This window comes from Entelurus aequoreus, linkage group LG08 (genome assembly GCF_033978785.1).
Source record: "Entelurus aequoreus isolate RoL-2023_Sb linkage group LG08, RoL_Eaeq_v1.1, whole genome shotgun sequence".
In the NCBI taxonomy this organism is placed as follows: Eukaryota; Metazoa; Chordata; class Actinopteri; order Syngnathiformes; family Syngnathidae; genus Entelurus; species Entelurus aequoreus.
This window is the reverse complement of record NC_084738.1, coordinates 40,916,525-40,933,817: the sequence shown is the minus strand read 5'-3', so window position 1 is coordinate 40,933,817 and position 17,293 is coordinate 40,916,525. Positions and strand designations below refer to the sequence as shown.

General features: G+C 40.8%; 1 protein-coding gene across 3 annotated transcripts in view; it reads right to left on the bottom strand.

The window, feature by feature from the left end:
* ca10a (carbonic anhydrase Xa) overlaps positions 1-16,169 on the bottom strand; it is a 67,938-nt gene extending 51,769 nt beyond the window's left edge. For all 3 annotated transcript variants that reach the window (XM_062056483.1, XM_062056484.1, XM_062056485.1), the window contains exon 1: positions 15,604-16,169. In XM_062056483.1, coding sequence (XP_061912467.1) covers positions 15,604-15,664 — 61 coding nt within the window. In that variant the 5' untranslated portion in view covers positions 15,665-16,169. The remainder of the gene's footprint in view (positions 1-15,603) is intronic.
* Between the last annotated feature and the right edge of the window lie 1,124 nt (positions 16,170-17,293).

Below are 17,293 nucleotides of genomic sequence, written 5' to 3'. Positions count from 1 at the left end.
CAATACAAGACGAGGTCTTTTTACATTGCAATCAAGGACCACTGAACAGAATAGTTTGCCACAACGCCCGCCAGAATTAATAAATATTAATAGATTTTATTTGTTAGGCACTTTTCATCTAAATAAACCTTAAAGTGGCACAGTGCAAACCAATATTTAAAACAATAAAGGCTTAGCCATTAAAGCAGATGAAATACTAAAACACTATAAGTGAAGTATGAGAATCATAAAGCATGCAAAATAGGGGATTTACTATCAGTGTGTCTATTTTATCTATTAAAAAAAATGTATTCAAACTATTTATGTGTATATAAGTACTTTTTGAGCACATTCGACAATAATGCTATAGTAATGATTACCGTGATCATTTTGGTCACGATGACCGGGATATGACATTTTCATATCATCACATCTCCGCTGCATTTTCTGCAACAAAAGCCTGTTTTTTGCCCATTATGTTAGTGGTCAATAATTTAAGTTAACAATAGTTAGCTTTTCTTGCTCGTGATCTTAACTGTTTTAGTTCCTCACATCAGACAGTATTCAAGCCAGTTGAATCAGCAAAGAGATATGTTACTATTGTCAAGATATGTGTCTCAAAGCAGTCAGAACGTTTTTTACATTAGTGCAGAGCTCTTTTCAGTTGATCCATTCTCACAGGATGACAAAAAAAAAAAAGTATTTTTTTCATTTTATTATTTAGGCTCCATGGGAAAATGTCCGCAGCACGGTGGTACAGTGATAAGTGCGTTTGCCTCACAATGAGAAGTTCCTGGGCTCGATCTTTCTGTGTGGAGTTTGCATGTTCTCCCCGTGACTGCGTGGGTTCCCTCCGGGTACTCCGGCTTCCTCCCACCTCTAAAGACATGCACCTGGGGATATGTTGATTGGCAACACTAAATTGGCCCTTGTGTGTGAATGTGAGTGTGAATGTTGTCTGTCTATCTTTGTTGGCCCTGCGATGAGGGGGCCACTTGTCCAGGGTATACCCCGCTTTCCGCCCGAGTGCAGCTGGGATAGGCTCCATCGACCCAGAAAAGGACAGGCGGTAGTAAAATAGATGGATGGGAAAATGTCCAGGCCAACATTCTCTAGAGCAGGGGTACTTAACCTTTTTAACCTCAGGGCCCAACCAGGAAGCAAAATCATAACAGACAACTCATGTCACATGACGACGAGGGAGTCAGAGACAAAGAGACGCTTCAAGCTGACGAAACAAAAAAAATGTGGGCAAATATACGTGTTTAGAGGAAACAATGCCCAAAACCTTAGTTTTTAGTTGTTTACTCTGTAAACCAAAATCATGACTGCTTTCTTCATCTAAGACGTGGAACACAAGTTTAAAAACACAAATTAAGGTGAGTTGAGTTCATTAAAAGTTTTACTGCACATAACCATTACCAACTGTACCCAAATAACACACAAGTCATTGTTTTTTTCCCCAAAATATAGATACACTGTTTTTTACTGTTGGCAGAGAAAATTAATAACATTATAGAGGTGGGCCAAAGAAAAGGCAACATTGATATTATACATTTGGGCCCATATATAGAAATGCCGTTAAACATAGCTTTGATGTAGCAAGCTACTTTTGTCGTGTAGCTTGTAGTGTCGCTTGCTACAATTCCCTCAGGATAGCTTCCCCTGTAGCTTAGCTACATTTAATGGAGAATAACTTGTAGCTTAGCTGACTACATTTTCTAAGTAGCTTGCCCATCACTTCACTGTATACTACTACAGTGGTACCTCAACCTACGAGCACAATGTTAACCCGTGCTTGGCCCTCCAAAACAGCACAATTTTAACATGTAACATGCCTTTTAAAAAAAGAAAAACTAACTTTTAGATGACAAATATTGTTCGAAAAACAGTACAATAGTGGTACAAACTACAGTACAGTAGTTTTATGAATGAGTATGAGTATTTAGCTCAACCTCCAACTCTCGGAGCCCCACCCGGGAGCCCTCCACGCTCAGACCCTCGGCCGTTCTCTTCCTCCAGCCGGGACACGCACCTCTCCTGCTCCAGGTACTCTTGGGCCAGCTGTTCTGCAGGCTCTCGCAGGTCATGGGAAGTCCAGCTCAAGAAACTCCTCGCCAGTGTGGCCGGTCACCGATGCTGTTGCCGCTGCTACACATTTTACCTAGCATTCCTTTCAGTTAGTTTTTTCGCTGTGCCCATTTTGTTTTTTTCCCTTTGCACATAATTTTTGTTCTATGGAACCAAGAAGCATTCTAATTACTGTCTGTGTCCATGAAACACACAAATGTATCCTGGCGGAATGCAATGATTGGTGTTCATAGCTGCCAATCACAGACAGCTCTGGTCCGTCTAGCAGTTGTGTAATCTCTCTCTTGGCTGCTTTGTTTTTACTTTTGTTTTCTTACTGTTTCGCGCGGGGCGCGAACCCATGTTGCTGATGTAAGAGGCGGGCGTCCTGACACTGAGATAAAAGCACAGGCAATCTCTCGGACCGCCAGTATTACTCTTGAAGTGGACTGGCCTCTGTTACATGTATGTATGTTATTGAGGTTTGGGGACTGGGGGGCCCTTAAACCCCTTCAACCTTGGGTCCCCCCCTTAGGTTAAGGTGGCCTTGATCCTGTCCCTTTTAGGAAAGCATTCATTTTGTGGATACGACACCAGACAAAGAATCAATCTCTTCCATTTAAACCTCTTCCCACCATGTGGAAGGCCAAAGGTCGCTTTGTGACGCTTTGTGACATCGTGACATCGTGACACCTTCAACTGACAGCGACTTGCTGTCCAGCTCCGTCACACAAACACACTCTTCCTCCTCCTGTTGTGGGATACATCTGCAGCGGATTATCGGATTAGCAGCTGGAGACTCAATTTTCCTGACAGGGCACTGATAGTGTTTGGGGATTTAGGGCACTTGTCTGTTGTGTAGAGCACACAGGCAGAACTTAAATGAAATGTGTGCTATGTATATATATATATATATACATATATTAGGGCTGTGAATCTTTGGGTGTCCCACGATTCTATTCAATATTGATTCTTGGAGTCACGATTCGATTCAAAATCGATTTTTTTTTTCAATTCAACACGATTCTCGATTCAAAAACGATTTTTTCCCGATTCAAAACGATTGTCTATTCATTCAATACATAGGATTTCAGCAGGATCTACCCCAGTCTGCTGACATGCAAGCAGAGTTGTAGATTTTTGTAAAAAGCTTTTATAATTGTAAAGGACAATGTTTTATCAACTGATTGCAATAATGTAAATTTGTTTTAACTATTAAATGAACCAAAAATATGACTTATTTTATCTTTGTGAAAATATTGGACACAGTGTGTTGTCAAGCTTATGAGATGCGATGCAAGTGTAAGCCACTGTGACACTATTGTTCTTTTTTTTTTTTATAAATGTCTAATGATAATGTCAATGAGGGATTTTTAATCACTGCTATGTTGAAATTGTAACTAATATTGATACTGTTGTTGATAATATTCATTTTTGTTTCACTACTTATGGTTTGTCCTGTGTCGTGTTTGTGTCTCCTCTCAATTGCTCTGTTTATTGGAGTTCTGAGTGTTGCTGGGTCGGGTTTGGTTTTGGAATTGGATTGCACTGTGTATTGTTTTGTTGGATTGATTAATAAAAAAAATAAAAAAATTAAAAATTAAAAATTAAAAAATTATTTTTAAAAATAAATAAAAAAATCGATTTTCTAAAAATGAGAATCGATTCTGAATCGCAAAACGTGAGAATCACGTTTCGAATTTGAATCGATTTTTTCCCACACCCCTACTATATATATATATATATATATATATATATATATATATATATATATATATATATATATATATATATATATATATATATATATATATATATATATATATATACACACTTCTCCTCATTCAATGCGTTTGCTTTATTTTCATGACTATTTACATTGTAGATTGTCACTGAAGGCATCACAACTATGAATGAACACATGTGGAGTTATGTACTTAACAAAAAAAGGTGAAATAACTGAAAACATGTTTTATATTTTGGTTTCTTCAAAATAGCCACCCTTTGCTCTGATTACTGCTTTGCACACTCTTGGCATTCTCTCGATGAGCTTCAAGCACACCTGTGAAGTAGGAGTGGAAGGGTACATAAAAATTTCGGTTCGGTACGTACCTCGGTTTAGAGGTCACGGTTCGGTTCATTTTCGGTACAGTAAGAAAACAACCAAATATACATTTTTTGGTTATTTATTTACCAAATTTGTAAACAATGGCTTTATCCTTTTAACATTGGGAACACTATAATAATTCTGCCCACGTTAATCAACATTAAACTGCCTCAAGTTGTTGCTCAGATTAAATAAAATGACAAAACTTTTCTTCCAAACATAAAAAAGGCAACATTAAACAGTTTCAAGTCAACACATCATGCTTAGTTTATTACAGCATTTGGGAAGCCTGTATTTGATTTTTATTATGTAAATGTTATATTTTTATCAACATGTGATAGCAGGGACCCTGCCATTCAAAACTAGGCTGCTACATTACTAATGATTACACACACACACACCGCACAATGAACTAACACGCACACACACACACACACACACACACACACACACACACACACACACACACACAAACACACACACACCCACACCGCAAAATGAGCTAACGTTACGCTAAAAGCTAATTAGCCTTCACCTCAAGCCAGGACTGCGAGCGAGCTGAGCTGCAGTTTGTTTCTAGAAGGTCAACGGGCTCATAGTGATGTTACTAGTAGTTGACTGGGAGGTGTTTATTTTAATTTGGGGAGAGTCCGCTGCCTGATGCTCACCTGCTAAACACCTATCTGCTAACCCCACCACAGAAGCACTGACTCCATGCGCTCTGAATACGCACTGCTGATTGGCTGTTACCGCTCTGAATACGCACTGCTGATAGGCTGTTACCGCTAAGGTTGGAACCAATCAGATGGTTGTGTGGGTGGGACAATGCTGGGTGCTGTGTAGGAAACAGAGGCAGAAAGCAGAGCAGCTTGTTAAGACTTTAGCTTAGGCGGCTACTTAATATGTTCGTGTGGAAACTCGTTCGGTACGCCTCCGAACCGAACTGGAACCCCCGTACCGAAACGGTTCAAAACAAATACACGTACCGTTACACCCCTACTGTGAAGTGAAAACCATTTCAGGTGACGACCTCTTCAAGCTCATCGAGAGAATGGCACGAGTGTGCGTAAAAGTAATCAGAGCAAAGGGTGGCTATTTTAAAGAAACTAGAATATAAAACATGTTTTCAGTTATTTCACCTTTTTGTGTTAAGTACATAACTCCACATGTGTTCATTCATAGTTGTGATGCCTTCAGTGACAATCTACAATGTAAATAGTCATGAAAATAAAGAAAACGCATTGAATGAGAAGGTGTGTCCAAACTTTTGGCCTGTACTATATATATATATATATATATATATATATATATATATATATATATATATATATATATATATATATATATATATATATATATATATATATATATATATATATATATATATATATATATATATATATATTATGGCTGTCAAGTGATTAATTGTTTTATTCGGATTAATAACACTCTCGAACAGTGATTATTCATGATTAATCACAGGTTATAATTTGCTTGCATAAATTAAATGTGTTTAAGAAAATACCCCAATATTTGGATACAAATAAAATTCGGTAGTCCGGATGTCATACAGGAACGTTTTTTTCAATGGTTTACTGAACTGCAAGTCATTGATTTGCTCAAAACTTGATGACAGTAAGTATTGTAAGAATTAAGTGTACATTTTGAAAGTCTCTGCAATAATATAATAAACTAGGTATAGATGTACAGTATATTAATACAGTAGATAATGTAATAAAGACACCCATAAACAACTTTACATAGTGCACCATTTACATCTGCATTTACTCTTCCTTAGTTAAACCAATTGTTTGAACAAATGTATGACATTTTTAATTTTGTCGACGCAGTTGGACAAAATGTTACATATCACGGTATTATTGTGAAGCCGGAAGAGAGTGTGTGTGTGTGTGTGTGTGTGTGTGTGTGTGTGTCTGTGTGTGTGTGTGTGTGTGTGTGTGTGTGTGTGTGTGTGTGTGTGTGTGTGTGTGTGTGTGTGTGTGTGTGTGTGTGTGTAAGAAGGTGCCTTGACGAGAATTCAGTGTGTTGACGAGAGACGTGACGGTTGTCAATAAAGAACGTGCCTCTCGATTCCCTCCTTACTGTCTGTTTTCTGCTGGCCTTCATCTAATTACAAACCCTCAGTTACACAAACAAGCGTACTTACTTTTGTTAAAGTTGAAGTACCCATGATTGTCACACACACACTAGGTGTGGCGAAATTATTCTCTGCATTTGACCCATCACCCTTGATCACCCCCTGGGAGGTGAGGGGAGCAGTGGGCAGCAGCGGTGGCCGCGCCCGGGAATCATTTTTGGTGATTTAACCCCTAATTCCAAATCTTGATGTTGAGTGCCAAGCAGGGAGGTAATGGGTCCCATTTTTATAGATAACAGCACTGATCTCTTTTTGGTATGGAAGTACATTAAGGCCAAAGGTTTTGTACCTGAAAAAATTTACTTTGAAACTGAAAGTTCAGGTTTTGATGTTGAATGTTGAAAAATACATCAGTGTGTTCAAAATAAAAAGAAATGACCACCGTTTTTTTTCAAGTGTAATATATGTTTGATTCACACTTAAAAATTGTTCTGAATGAATTCTATATTTTCATTTTTCACTTTCATATATTTAGATGTTTGATCTTTAAAAATGTTTACATTAAATGTCTATTTTTTTGCAGTTTAATTTTTTTTTTTCAAGATTCACATCTTTCTTTTTCAGATTCAAATCTGTTTTTTTCAGATTCAGACTTTTGGCCTTTTTTTTGTGGAAGTGATACGACCAATCAGCAAAAGGAAAAGGGACATCCTCTTCACGTTGCCTTCATGGACCATCGGAACTAATTCAGTTCAAGCCAACATCTTCTACAGGTTACACATTGTGATTGTCAGAGAAAGAAATGACGCTAGTGAGACGTGAAGGCTATATTAAACAGCACCAATAACAAATTGCTAACATGGCCCAACAAATTGTGTCAAATAATGCATTTCAAGAGCCAACCATTAAATTCCAATTTTTGCATTGCACCAGAAGTGGAGCATGCCGGGCCACGCATGCCCGGTGATCCACTCCCAATTGCAATGGGTGGATGGCCTCTGGTTCTGCCTGAGCCCGAGCCCTATATTTGGTTCTTCAGGTGAGGAGACACATTTTCACACTGAAAGGTCGTTTTGTGACAACATGCAATGTTTTCCAGCTAGCAACGATAGCTATGGTAATGGTTATGAGATTTGTTTATTTCAAAAATTTGTTAGCTTAATTATTCCAGCAGCACATAGACCCTCTTTTACTTCCTGTTGTATTTGTGTTCCTGCAACTGCCCTCCAGAGAGGGGATTTATGGCTTTTTTTAATTAATTTTTTTAGAAACAAAATAATTGCTTGTAGCTGTTATAAGATCAAACAAAGCTTTATGTACATTCAGTGAACAATAAGTTATTCACTGAAATATATGTATTAATTGTGGTTCTTACAAAAAATATATCTTATAAAATATAAAAGCTAAAATGTCTCAAAGCTCTGCCCCTTTAATTAGTGCATACTAAATAATTTAACTTTAGCCTACTACTACAACCATATTATTTACCAGCAACATAAAGTGAAACAGAGGCAGAGGTGTTCTGCCACAGTCAGTAACAAATAAACAGAAAACAGTAGTGGTGGTAGATAGACACAGAGCTTCATCAAACATCTGATCCACTGAACAAAGAGCTCCAAAAATCTTGAACTTTAGACTGCCATCAGTTTTACTCCCTACACTTAACCATGTTTTTCCTACTGCCTGCAGACTTTGCACCCTTTGTTATATACACATGTTGTGTTTCTAATATAAATACACTTAATAAAGTCAAATACAAATAAGGCAACACGAGAAGTATCCTACACTTCTCTTTTGTAGAGTAAATCTGAACAGCCGATATGGGCATTTACATCAACTATATGATTTGCCTGAGAAGCTGGAGAGGACAAAAAATAATAATAATAATTTTAATTTATTTTATTTTTTTAAATTTTTTTATTTTATTTGTGGTGAACGTAATTATTTCGTGGCGGGCCGCCACAAATAAATGAATGTGTGGGAAACACTGACATGTATTCATATTTTTCAGTACATAACATTTGGTTCAGTTCAGGGGCTTCAGGATTACCCACACGGTACACATTAGGTGAGGGACAGGAAGGGTTTATAACATAGCGTGAGTTAAATTGTATTTGATCCAAATACAAAACATGACGTCATACTTGGAGGAGAAACATTTGTTGTCAAGCGGAGGTCAAAAGTTTCTTGGTCACCAGATTTGCACACATATCAGGGCGCATATTGGATATTGGAAACAGCGTCACATCAGAATATTTCCACCTCCATGTTTGATGCATGCTGTTGTTTGCTCAGAGAGTCACCATTTCTCTGCCATCAAATCGTTTGAGTCCACTTAATGCCAAAAAGCTCAATGTTGGTCTCGGGTAGACACATCACATTGTCTTAATCCTTGTCTGACTTCTTCAGGTGTTCATTGTCAAACTTCAGACAGGCCTGTACACGTGTCTTCTAGAGCAGAGGAACCTTGTGGGACTCAGCATCTCAATCCATTTAAGAAATAGAATGTGGTTATTGGTGATCGTGGTGCCAACCCCTGATATTGTTCACCATCTCTTCCCTTGTATTTGGGATGGTCCCTCACTTTTTCCACAATCGATCTTACCCCACAAGGTGAAATCAGAGCAATTGTGATTGGCTATTACTGTATTCTTTTATTTATTCCTTTTGTCAATTGTTTCACTAATAGTGGTCTTTTTCTCACCAACTTCATGTTGACTGTGTTGCAGTCCAGTCAAGTCTTGTGCAGTTCTACACGCCTGTGAGGTCATTTTTAACAGGTCTATGCTCTTGCCCAAGGGTCGGCAACCTTTTGCATCAAAAGAGCCATTTGGTCATGTTTCCACCAAATCAAAACCCACTTGGAGCCACAAAACTATTTGATCACTATATTGAAGTATATACAGTATTGTCACGTTACGTTCCTGTCCTGTATTTTGCATGTGATTTTGTAACTGGTTTATTTTCTAGCTTCTCCCCCACAATTAGTTAAGATCCAACTGTGCTGGATTTTTGTTTTATGATCTGATGTGTTGTCACCAGTGTTAGGCAAATTACTTTAAAAAAAGTAATTAATTATTGTTCATACAGGGATTGAAAGTGCTTTGGTGGCTGCATCTCTACTTGTCCACAAACAGGGTATTGTGGGATTACATGATTATCACTTCATTGAATTGTTGTTAATTATTCCCCCATAGTAGTTAAAGGTGTGTGTGTGTGTGTGTGTGTGTGTGTGTGTGTGTGTGTGTGTGTGTGTGTGTGTGTGTGTGTGTATGTGTGTGTGTGTGTGCGTGCGTGCGTGCGTGCATGCATGTGTGTGTGTGTGTGTGTGTGTGTGTGTGTGTGTGTGTGTGTGTGTGTGTGTGTGTGTGTGTGTGTGTGTGTTCTTGTATTTCTACCCTTCTTGAGACATCAACAAGGAAAAGTACCGTCCATATGAGGACCGGTGAACAAGTTAGGACCGAAATCATGGCACCAATACGGAAAAACATTACATCTAATAGAGAATGTCTCATTTACACCCCTGGTGGTGAAATCTATCAAAATTAGGGTGGTCCCAAAAAAGAGGAATTTTTCAAACTGACTTTGTGTCGGTTTTAAAAGTGCTCCCCCTCTGGACAACATATGAAATAACAAGTGTGTGTAAAAAATTTGAAGTGCTCCCCCTCTGGCCAACATATGTCATAACAAGTGTGTGTGAGAAATTGAAATGCCTTAAGCCAAAATGTATTTAAAAAAATAAATAAATATGTATATAGAGACATACTGTAATAACTTGAACTAAATAATGAACATTAAAAACCAATTACCGGTACAAAAAAAATTATACTAATAATAATTAACTAAAAGCTTACCTTTTTTATATTTGCATAGTATGTATATATTATTAATGTTGTAAATACAAATTTTTATATATCTAGAAAGGGTGGTCCTAAAGAGGTAGGCATTCGGAGGTTTCAAGAATGTAAAAAAGGCAAGAATGTGTGTGTGTGCGTGTGTGTGTGTGTGTGTGTGTGTGTGTGGGTGTGGGTGTGTGTGTGTGTGTGTGTGTTAGTAACGCTATTAATATGTAAAAATGTATGTCTATCACTGGTTGTCACACATGTTTCTCCTTGCTCTATTTTATCTACAACTTGTTTATACAGTTGCTCTCCTTGTGCTGGTACCTTGCCATGGTGGAGAGTCTTGCGTGTCTCAATGACCCTTGAAAGCTATACCGGCGGGGGATCACACCCCTGGCAGGTTTAACCATGCCGGGCAGGTTTCGGGATAGAGGCCAGACAAAAGTCAGCACCCGGTCCTCCAGGTTGGGGGTTGGGCGTGAGGTTAACAACCCCACCCCGTAAAAAAGCATCATGTTACAGAAACGACGAGAAGGAGCCATTCCGGTACACTGCGGCAGAGAAGAGAGGGCGCATCCTTGGATGTATCCATGACGGAGCCGGGTGAAATCCAGCAGGAAGCCCGACCCCTGACGACCCCGATCTTCGAAACCAAAACCAACACCAGAGTAGGTACCTGGAACGTGCGAACACTGTTCCAGTGTGGGCGCATGGACCAGGTGCTGAAGACTATGAGGGACTATCGCCTGGACATCTTAGGCGTTAGTGAAATGAGGTGGACTGGGCAGGGGCGCCTCTTGATTGATGGAGCAACCGTTCTTTTCTCTGGGAAGCAAGACCACCATACCCATGGAGTCGGGATCATCCTTTCCAACTGTGCGGCGCAAGCGCTAGTGGGATGGAAACCGGTGAATGAGCGCATCATCACAGCAAGGCTTTATACTAGACATGCCAAAGTCACCATCGTGCAAGTCTATGCCCCAACCGAGGCTGCCTCAGAAGAGGACAAGGATGCCTTCTACAGCCAGCTCCAAGCTGTGCTTGATGAGATCCCCAGCTACAACATCAAGATGCTGATTGGAGACCTAAATGCGAAAGTGGATGGCGACAGAAGGGGCCTCAATGCCACAGTGGGACCACACGGGTCTGCAAGCTCTACCAATGACAACGGGGAGAGACTGTTGATGCTAGCCAGCACAAACGGCCTCAGCATTGGCAACACGTTTTTCATGCACAAACAGATCCATAAGATGACATGGGTTTCACCTGGGGGCGGAACCCGAAATGAGCTGGACTACATATGCATAAACACAAGATGGCGTTCGTCACTGCTAGACGTTTGTGCACACAGGGGTGCAGATGTAGGCTCAGATCACTTTCTTGTGGTGGGTAAAATCAGGCTGAAGCTGAAAAAGGTGCAAAAAATGCAGCCCAAGAGACCCTACGCAGTGGAAAAGCTTAAGAACACCAACCTGTCAAAAAGCTACTGTGAGGAGTTGAGGAAGAAGCTTGAGGTACCACCACATCCTTCCATTGAGGAGCAGTGGAGTCTGTTCTCCCGTGCCATCACTGAGACTGCGGAAACAGTTTTAGGCAGAAGAAGGGGCACCAACAAGGAGAGATGGATAACGGAAAAGACCTGGAAATTGATTGACGAAAGGAAGATGGCAAAGATGGAAAGAGAACAGAAGAGGAGGCTCCGATGCTGGAGGATGAAAGACGAGGAGTACAGACGCCTGGCCCGGGAAGTAAAAAAGAGCTGCAGGAAAGACAAACGGAGGTGGCTGGAGAAGAAAGCAAAAGAAGCACAAGAGGCAGCAGAGAAAAACAACACTAAAACACTCTACAGGATTGTGCGGGAGCTAACCAGCTCCAGGAGCAGCTCCGGGGTGCCTATCAAGAGCAGGGATGGCAGGGCACTCTTAAGCGATGAGGAACAGGAGGCAAGGTGGGTGGAGCACTTCAAAGAGATTCTCAACCAGCCAACACCTCCCACTCTCTTTCTTTTTGATCGGGAAACACCAGCCCCAACTCTGACAGTCACCTCAGAAGAGATAACCAGGACCGAGGTTGCCCAAGCAATCAAGAGCCTCAAGAACAGCAAGGCACCAGGACTCGACGAGGTATCTGCTGAGTTGCTGAAGCACGGTCAAGAGGTGGTCGTGGAGAGCCTCATGCACCTGTTCAATTTGATCTGGCATGCCGAAGAGGTCCCTGCCGACTGGAGACGGGGGGTTATAGTGACGCTGCCAAAGAAGGGAAACCTCGCAGACTGCAACAACTGGCGGGGCATCACACTGCTGTCGATCCCAGGCAAGGTTTTCTGTAGTGTGCTGCTCCAACGCCTAAAAGACGAGGTAGATAATATCTTAAGGGAAGAGCAAGCCGGCTTCCGAAAGGGAAGGTTCTGCGCGGAACAGATTTTCACTCTTCGCAACATCATAGAACAGTGCCAAGAACTCCAGACACCCCTCATCATCAATTACATCGATTTCAAGAAAGCCTTCGACAGTATCCACCGGGAATCACTGTGGCAGATCCTCCAGCTATACGGTATACCATCAAAGTATGTCAACATCTTCAGAGCCCTGTACCATAACTCCACCTGTCGAGTGAAAACCACCAACAGGACAACCGACGACTTTGACATTGTGACCGGGGTAAGACAAGGTTGCATCTTGTCTCCCTTACTGTTCATCATTGTCATAGACTTTGTCATGAGGAAGTCTGTCGTCGGAGCAAACCTCGGCATTAAGTGGGGAGGGGGCAGACTGGCAGATCTGGACTTTGCGGACGACTTGGCTCTGCTTAGCCATTCCTACTCTACACTCCAAAAATTGACTAACAATCTGCATGAGCAAGGGGAAAAAGTCAGCCTACGTATAAGCCAAGAGAAGACCAAGGCCATGACCGTTGCACAAGACCAAAACGTTCCACTGCTCACCGTAGGCGAACAAGGCATAGAGTACGTTGAGAACTTCACGTATCTTGGAAGCAACATCTCAAACACTGGAGATGCAGAAAAGGATGTACAGACCAGAATCGGAAAAGCTGCAGGAGTCTTCGAACGCCTCCGGAATATCTGGTCATCAAAATCTATCAGTACGTCAACCAAGCTGCGCCTCTATATGTCAGTGGTCATCCCTACAGTGACCTATGCCTGTGAGACATGGATGAAGACATCAACCATTACAAACAAGCTGGATGTCTTCCACCGACGGTGCCTCAGATACATCTTGAGGATCTCATGGAGAGACCACATCACCAATGAAGAGGTGATGAGAAGGGCAGGGGTAGCACCATTGTCTGATATAGTCTCTGATATGAGAAGGAGAATGGCTGGACACGTACTCCGACTGCCAAAAGAGAGACCGGCAAGTGTGGCAATGGACTGGGTGCCAGAAGGGGGAAAGAGGAAGAGAGGACGGCCAAAGAAGACGTGGAGACAAACAGCCAAGGAAGACCTGAGAGAGATGGGAGTCAGCTGGTATGGAGCAAGAAGGGTCGCCAGTGACCGGAACAAATGGAGGGGACTCGTCGCCCAATGTTCCAACAGGAATGGGAGGAACTAAGTCTAAGTAAGTAAGTTTATGCAGTTGCGCTTTAATAAAGCAAGCTCTGTCTTCCCCCTCCAAATCCTCTTGAGTAGCATGACGTATGCCTTAAAAGAGTCGATCTTTTGGTCAGCAGCGACGTGGCATTGATTGATTGATTGAGACTTTTATTAGTAGGTTGCACAGTGAAGTACATATTCATTACAATTGACCACTAAATGGTAACACCCGAATACGTTTTTCAACTTGTTTAAGTCGGGGTCCACTTAAATTGATAAAGGCAAAGGCTGTAATTGGTTGGCTTGTAGTACAGGATATGAGGCATACTGCCAACCTTTGTAAAATATATTGTAACACAACACCAAATAAAATAAAACTCAATCCCGCTCTAGTTACCATTGTTTATTAGCAACAAAGGAAGCTAACAAGCTAAATCATGACAAGTTAAGTGTCATGATTTCTCACCAGAAAGCACTCCCATTCAGCAATAAGTTTCTAACTTATCCTCTTATCTTTCTTCCTAAGTGATTTCCTAAGAGGAGTCCATTCAAATTAATGACATGTTCTTAAACGCCCAAATTGTTCCCACCTGCTGTTCTTAAGTTGCTGAATGCCAAATGGTTAGCGCGTGCGTGTCTATCATAATTTGCATATAAAAACGCCCTTATTTCCCCAATATGCATATGTAAACACCCTTAATTCCGTAATTTGCACAGGTAAACACCCTTAATTCCCCATATAAGGGCACAATTCCGGCGGAAAAGCCGAACATCAGACACACGGAGAAAACACAAACAGATTACAGAAGAGAAATTCGTATTATCCCGCGAGGGAAATACATAATGTCAAAACGTAAGTTTAAGAAAGGTAGCCCCGAAGCGGTCAAATAAATATTCGTCACATCAGGCAAAACATGGCCGTGAAATATGCGCTCCCTCCCCAGAGCATGATCTATGGCATCTTGCAGTAGCAGCAAGAGTGTGTGTGTGTGTGTGTGTGTGTGTGCGTGTACAGTATTTTGAAATGTCTACATATTGCTCATTTTGCTATATGTCTGTCTGTCTGTCTGTCTTGTCAATATCTATCTCTATCTATCTATTTATCTATCTATCTATGATATGAATTTAACATTAGACAATAGATGTAAGGGAACTTGTCACACTTAAGAACAAATAGGCCACCCTAAGAGTGCTCTGGAGCACTCGTAGATTATGTTCTTATCTACGAACAAATCCAAACAAAGAAAACATTGGTGAATACAAAAATCTCCTTAAAAACTTTGTAAGTGGGCCTAAGAACAAAATGTGTTCTTAAGAACGGAAGCTGTATATTGTACAGTTTTTTTGTATATTGTACATGATTGCTTATTGTTTTTATTGGATAGTAGTCTGTTTATTTCAATTCTTATTTTTTATCTTTACTACTTATGTGATTTATTCTTATTCCATATTTGTTTCCACTACCGCGCCTTAAATTGGAGTCCTTAATCTCGTTATATGCAAATATAATGACAATAAAGTCCATTCTATTCTATTCTATTCTGAATGGGGCCCACTGCCTCTAGAATTGAATGGCTGATGCAGAACTTTGAAAGACCCATGAGGGTGCATCAAGGGACAGCGTGGTGACTACACTACACACACGAATAAACTATCAGGAGCCACAACTGAGGGATGAAAGAGCCACATGTGGCTCCAAAGCCCCAAGTTGCAGACCCTGGTCTTGCCCATGATGGTGGAGTGTTTTCACTAGATAAGACCGTTTTTGTGACAGCTCGTCTATCTATATGAGTTGCGTTTGGGGCGACTTTTTGTTATAGGGACACCACAAACGTGTGTGCTTCATGAACACAACTGCTGTGGAGTCCGAATGTTTGCTCTCATATATCAATTCTCATCAATTCTCTCATACGTCTTCATGTCATAAAGGAGAATAGCATACGGAATGACTCACCTAATATGCAGATCATACAGTTGGCTTGGAGAAAGAATAGTAATTCCCAAAACATGTCCATCCTGTATCTTCATTACACGTCCATCAAGGAATGTTCCTTTAAAAAAGATAAAGAGATTTGAGGGGAAAAAAAGGTAAGGCGTCTCTATCAGACGGTGTGTCCTCCAAGGCTTGTTGTTGCCGTCAACCTCCCAGCAGATATTTCCCGCATCATACAAAGTAGGTCATCCGAGCAGGTGAATAAACGTGATGCTCCTCGACCACGAACAATTAAAACTAGGAGGAATAATTCCAAAAGGCAAAGCGAGATAGAGAGATGTGCGTCTGAGAGGATTTGGTCTTCACGTCCATTCAGATGACGCCAAGTGAACACGGACGCTTCACGACGACGAATTAAGACATCAGAGTTAAATCAAATATTGAGAGTGAAGACAAATAAAGTAAAATTATTGGCGTCGTCAATCATGAGATGACATTGAAGCTTTTTAAAATTCCCTTGGCCAGGTTTTTAAATCTTCGATGATGCTTCTCCCCTCAATGCAGATGACTAACATCAAGTACGACTCATCAACACACACACTTCCTGTTAGAGCTGTCAAAGTAAAAGCCATTTAAAAATGATATATTTACGTCATTGCAATGAGTTAAATGTGGTGGTAAAAACATTTAGGGCGTTTGTGCGTGTTCCTCAAGCATAAAATATATTTAAAAATTAAAGCAAGATCCCAGTGTAACAATAAAAACACAGCAAACGTTACATTGATGACTCGATGGGATACTATGAGGGTATTTTTTTTGTTTGTTTTTTTACAGAAGACAACTTCCTGTAGTGTACACAAACACGCTGCAGTCTTATTCACAACCATTCCGCGGTGCACTCCATAATTTATTCTTACATGCAACTCTTCCTTACCTTCCATCCAATCCATTCATCCATGTTCTATCGCTTGTCCCTCTTGGGGTCTCAGGGGTGCTGCACTCGGGCAGAAGGCGGGGTACACCCTGGACAAGTCGCCACCTAATCTGTCTTCCTTGCTTTATTAAGGAAGACGTCTCTTTTCTACTCTGGCTCCCTCTCCATCAGAGGTGATTGATTGATTGATTGAGACTTTTATTAGTAGGTTGCACAGTGAAGTACATATTCCGTACAATTGACCACTAAATGGTAACACCCGAATAAGTTTTTCAACTTGTTTAAGTCGGGGTCCACTTAAATTGATTCATGATACAGATATATACTATCATATATACTATAATCATAATACAGTCATCACACAAGAAAATCACATTGAATTATTTACATTATTTACAATCAGGGGTGTGGAGGGGGTGGGGGGTAGGATATGGACAGCAAGTAGTGGACATATAGAGAGAGAGAGAGAAAGAGAGAGAGAGAGAGAGAGAGAGAGAGAGAGAGAGAGAGAGAGAGAGAGAGAGAGAGAGAGAGAGAGAGAGAGAGAGAGAGAGAGAGAGAGAGAGAGAGAGAGAGAGATCAGAAGGCATAAGAAAAAGTATCTGCATTTGATTGTTTACATTTGATGATTAGCAATCCGGGGAGGGTGTTAGTTTAGGGTTGTAGCTGCCTGGAGGTGAACTTTTAGTGCGGTTTTGAAGTAGGATAGAGATGCCCTTTCTTTTATACCTGTTGGGAGCGCATTCCACATTGATGTGGCATAGAAAGAGAATGAGT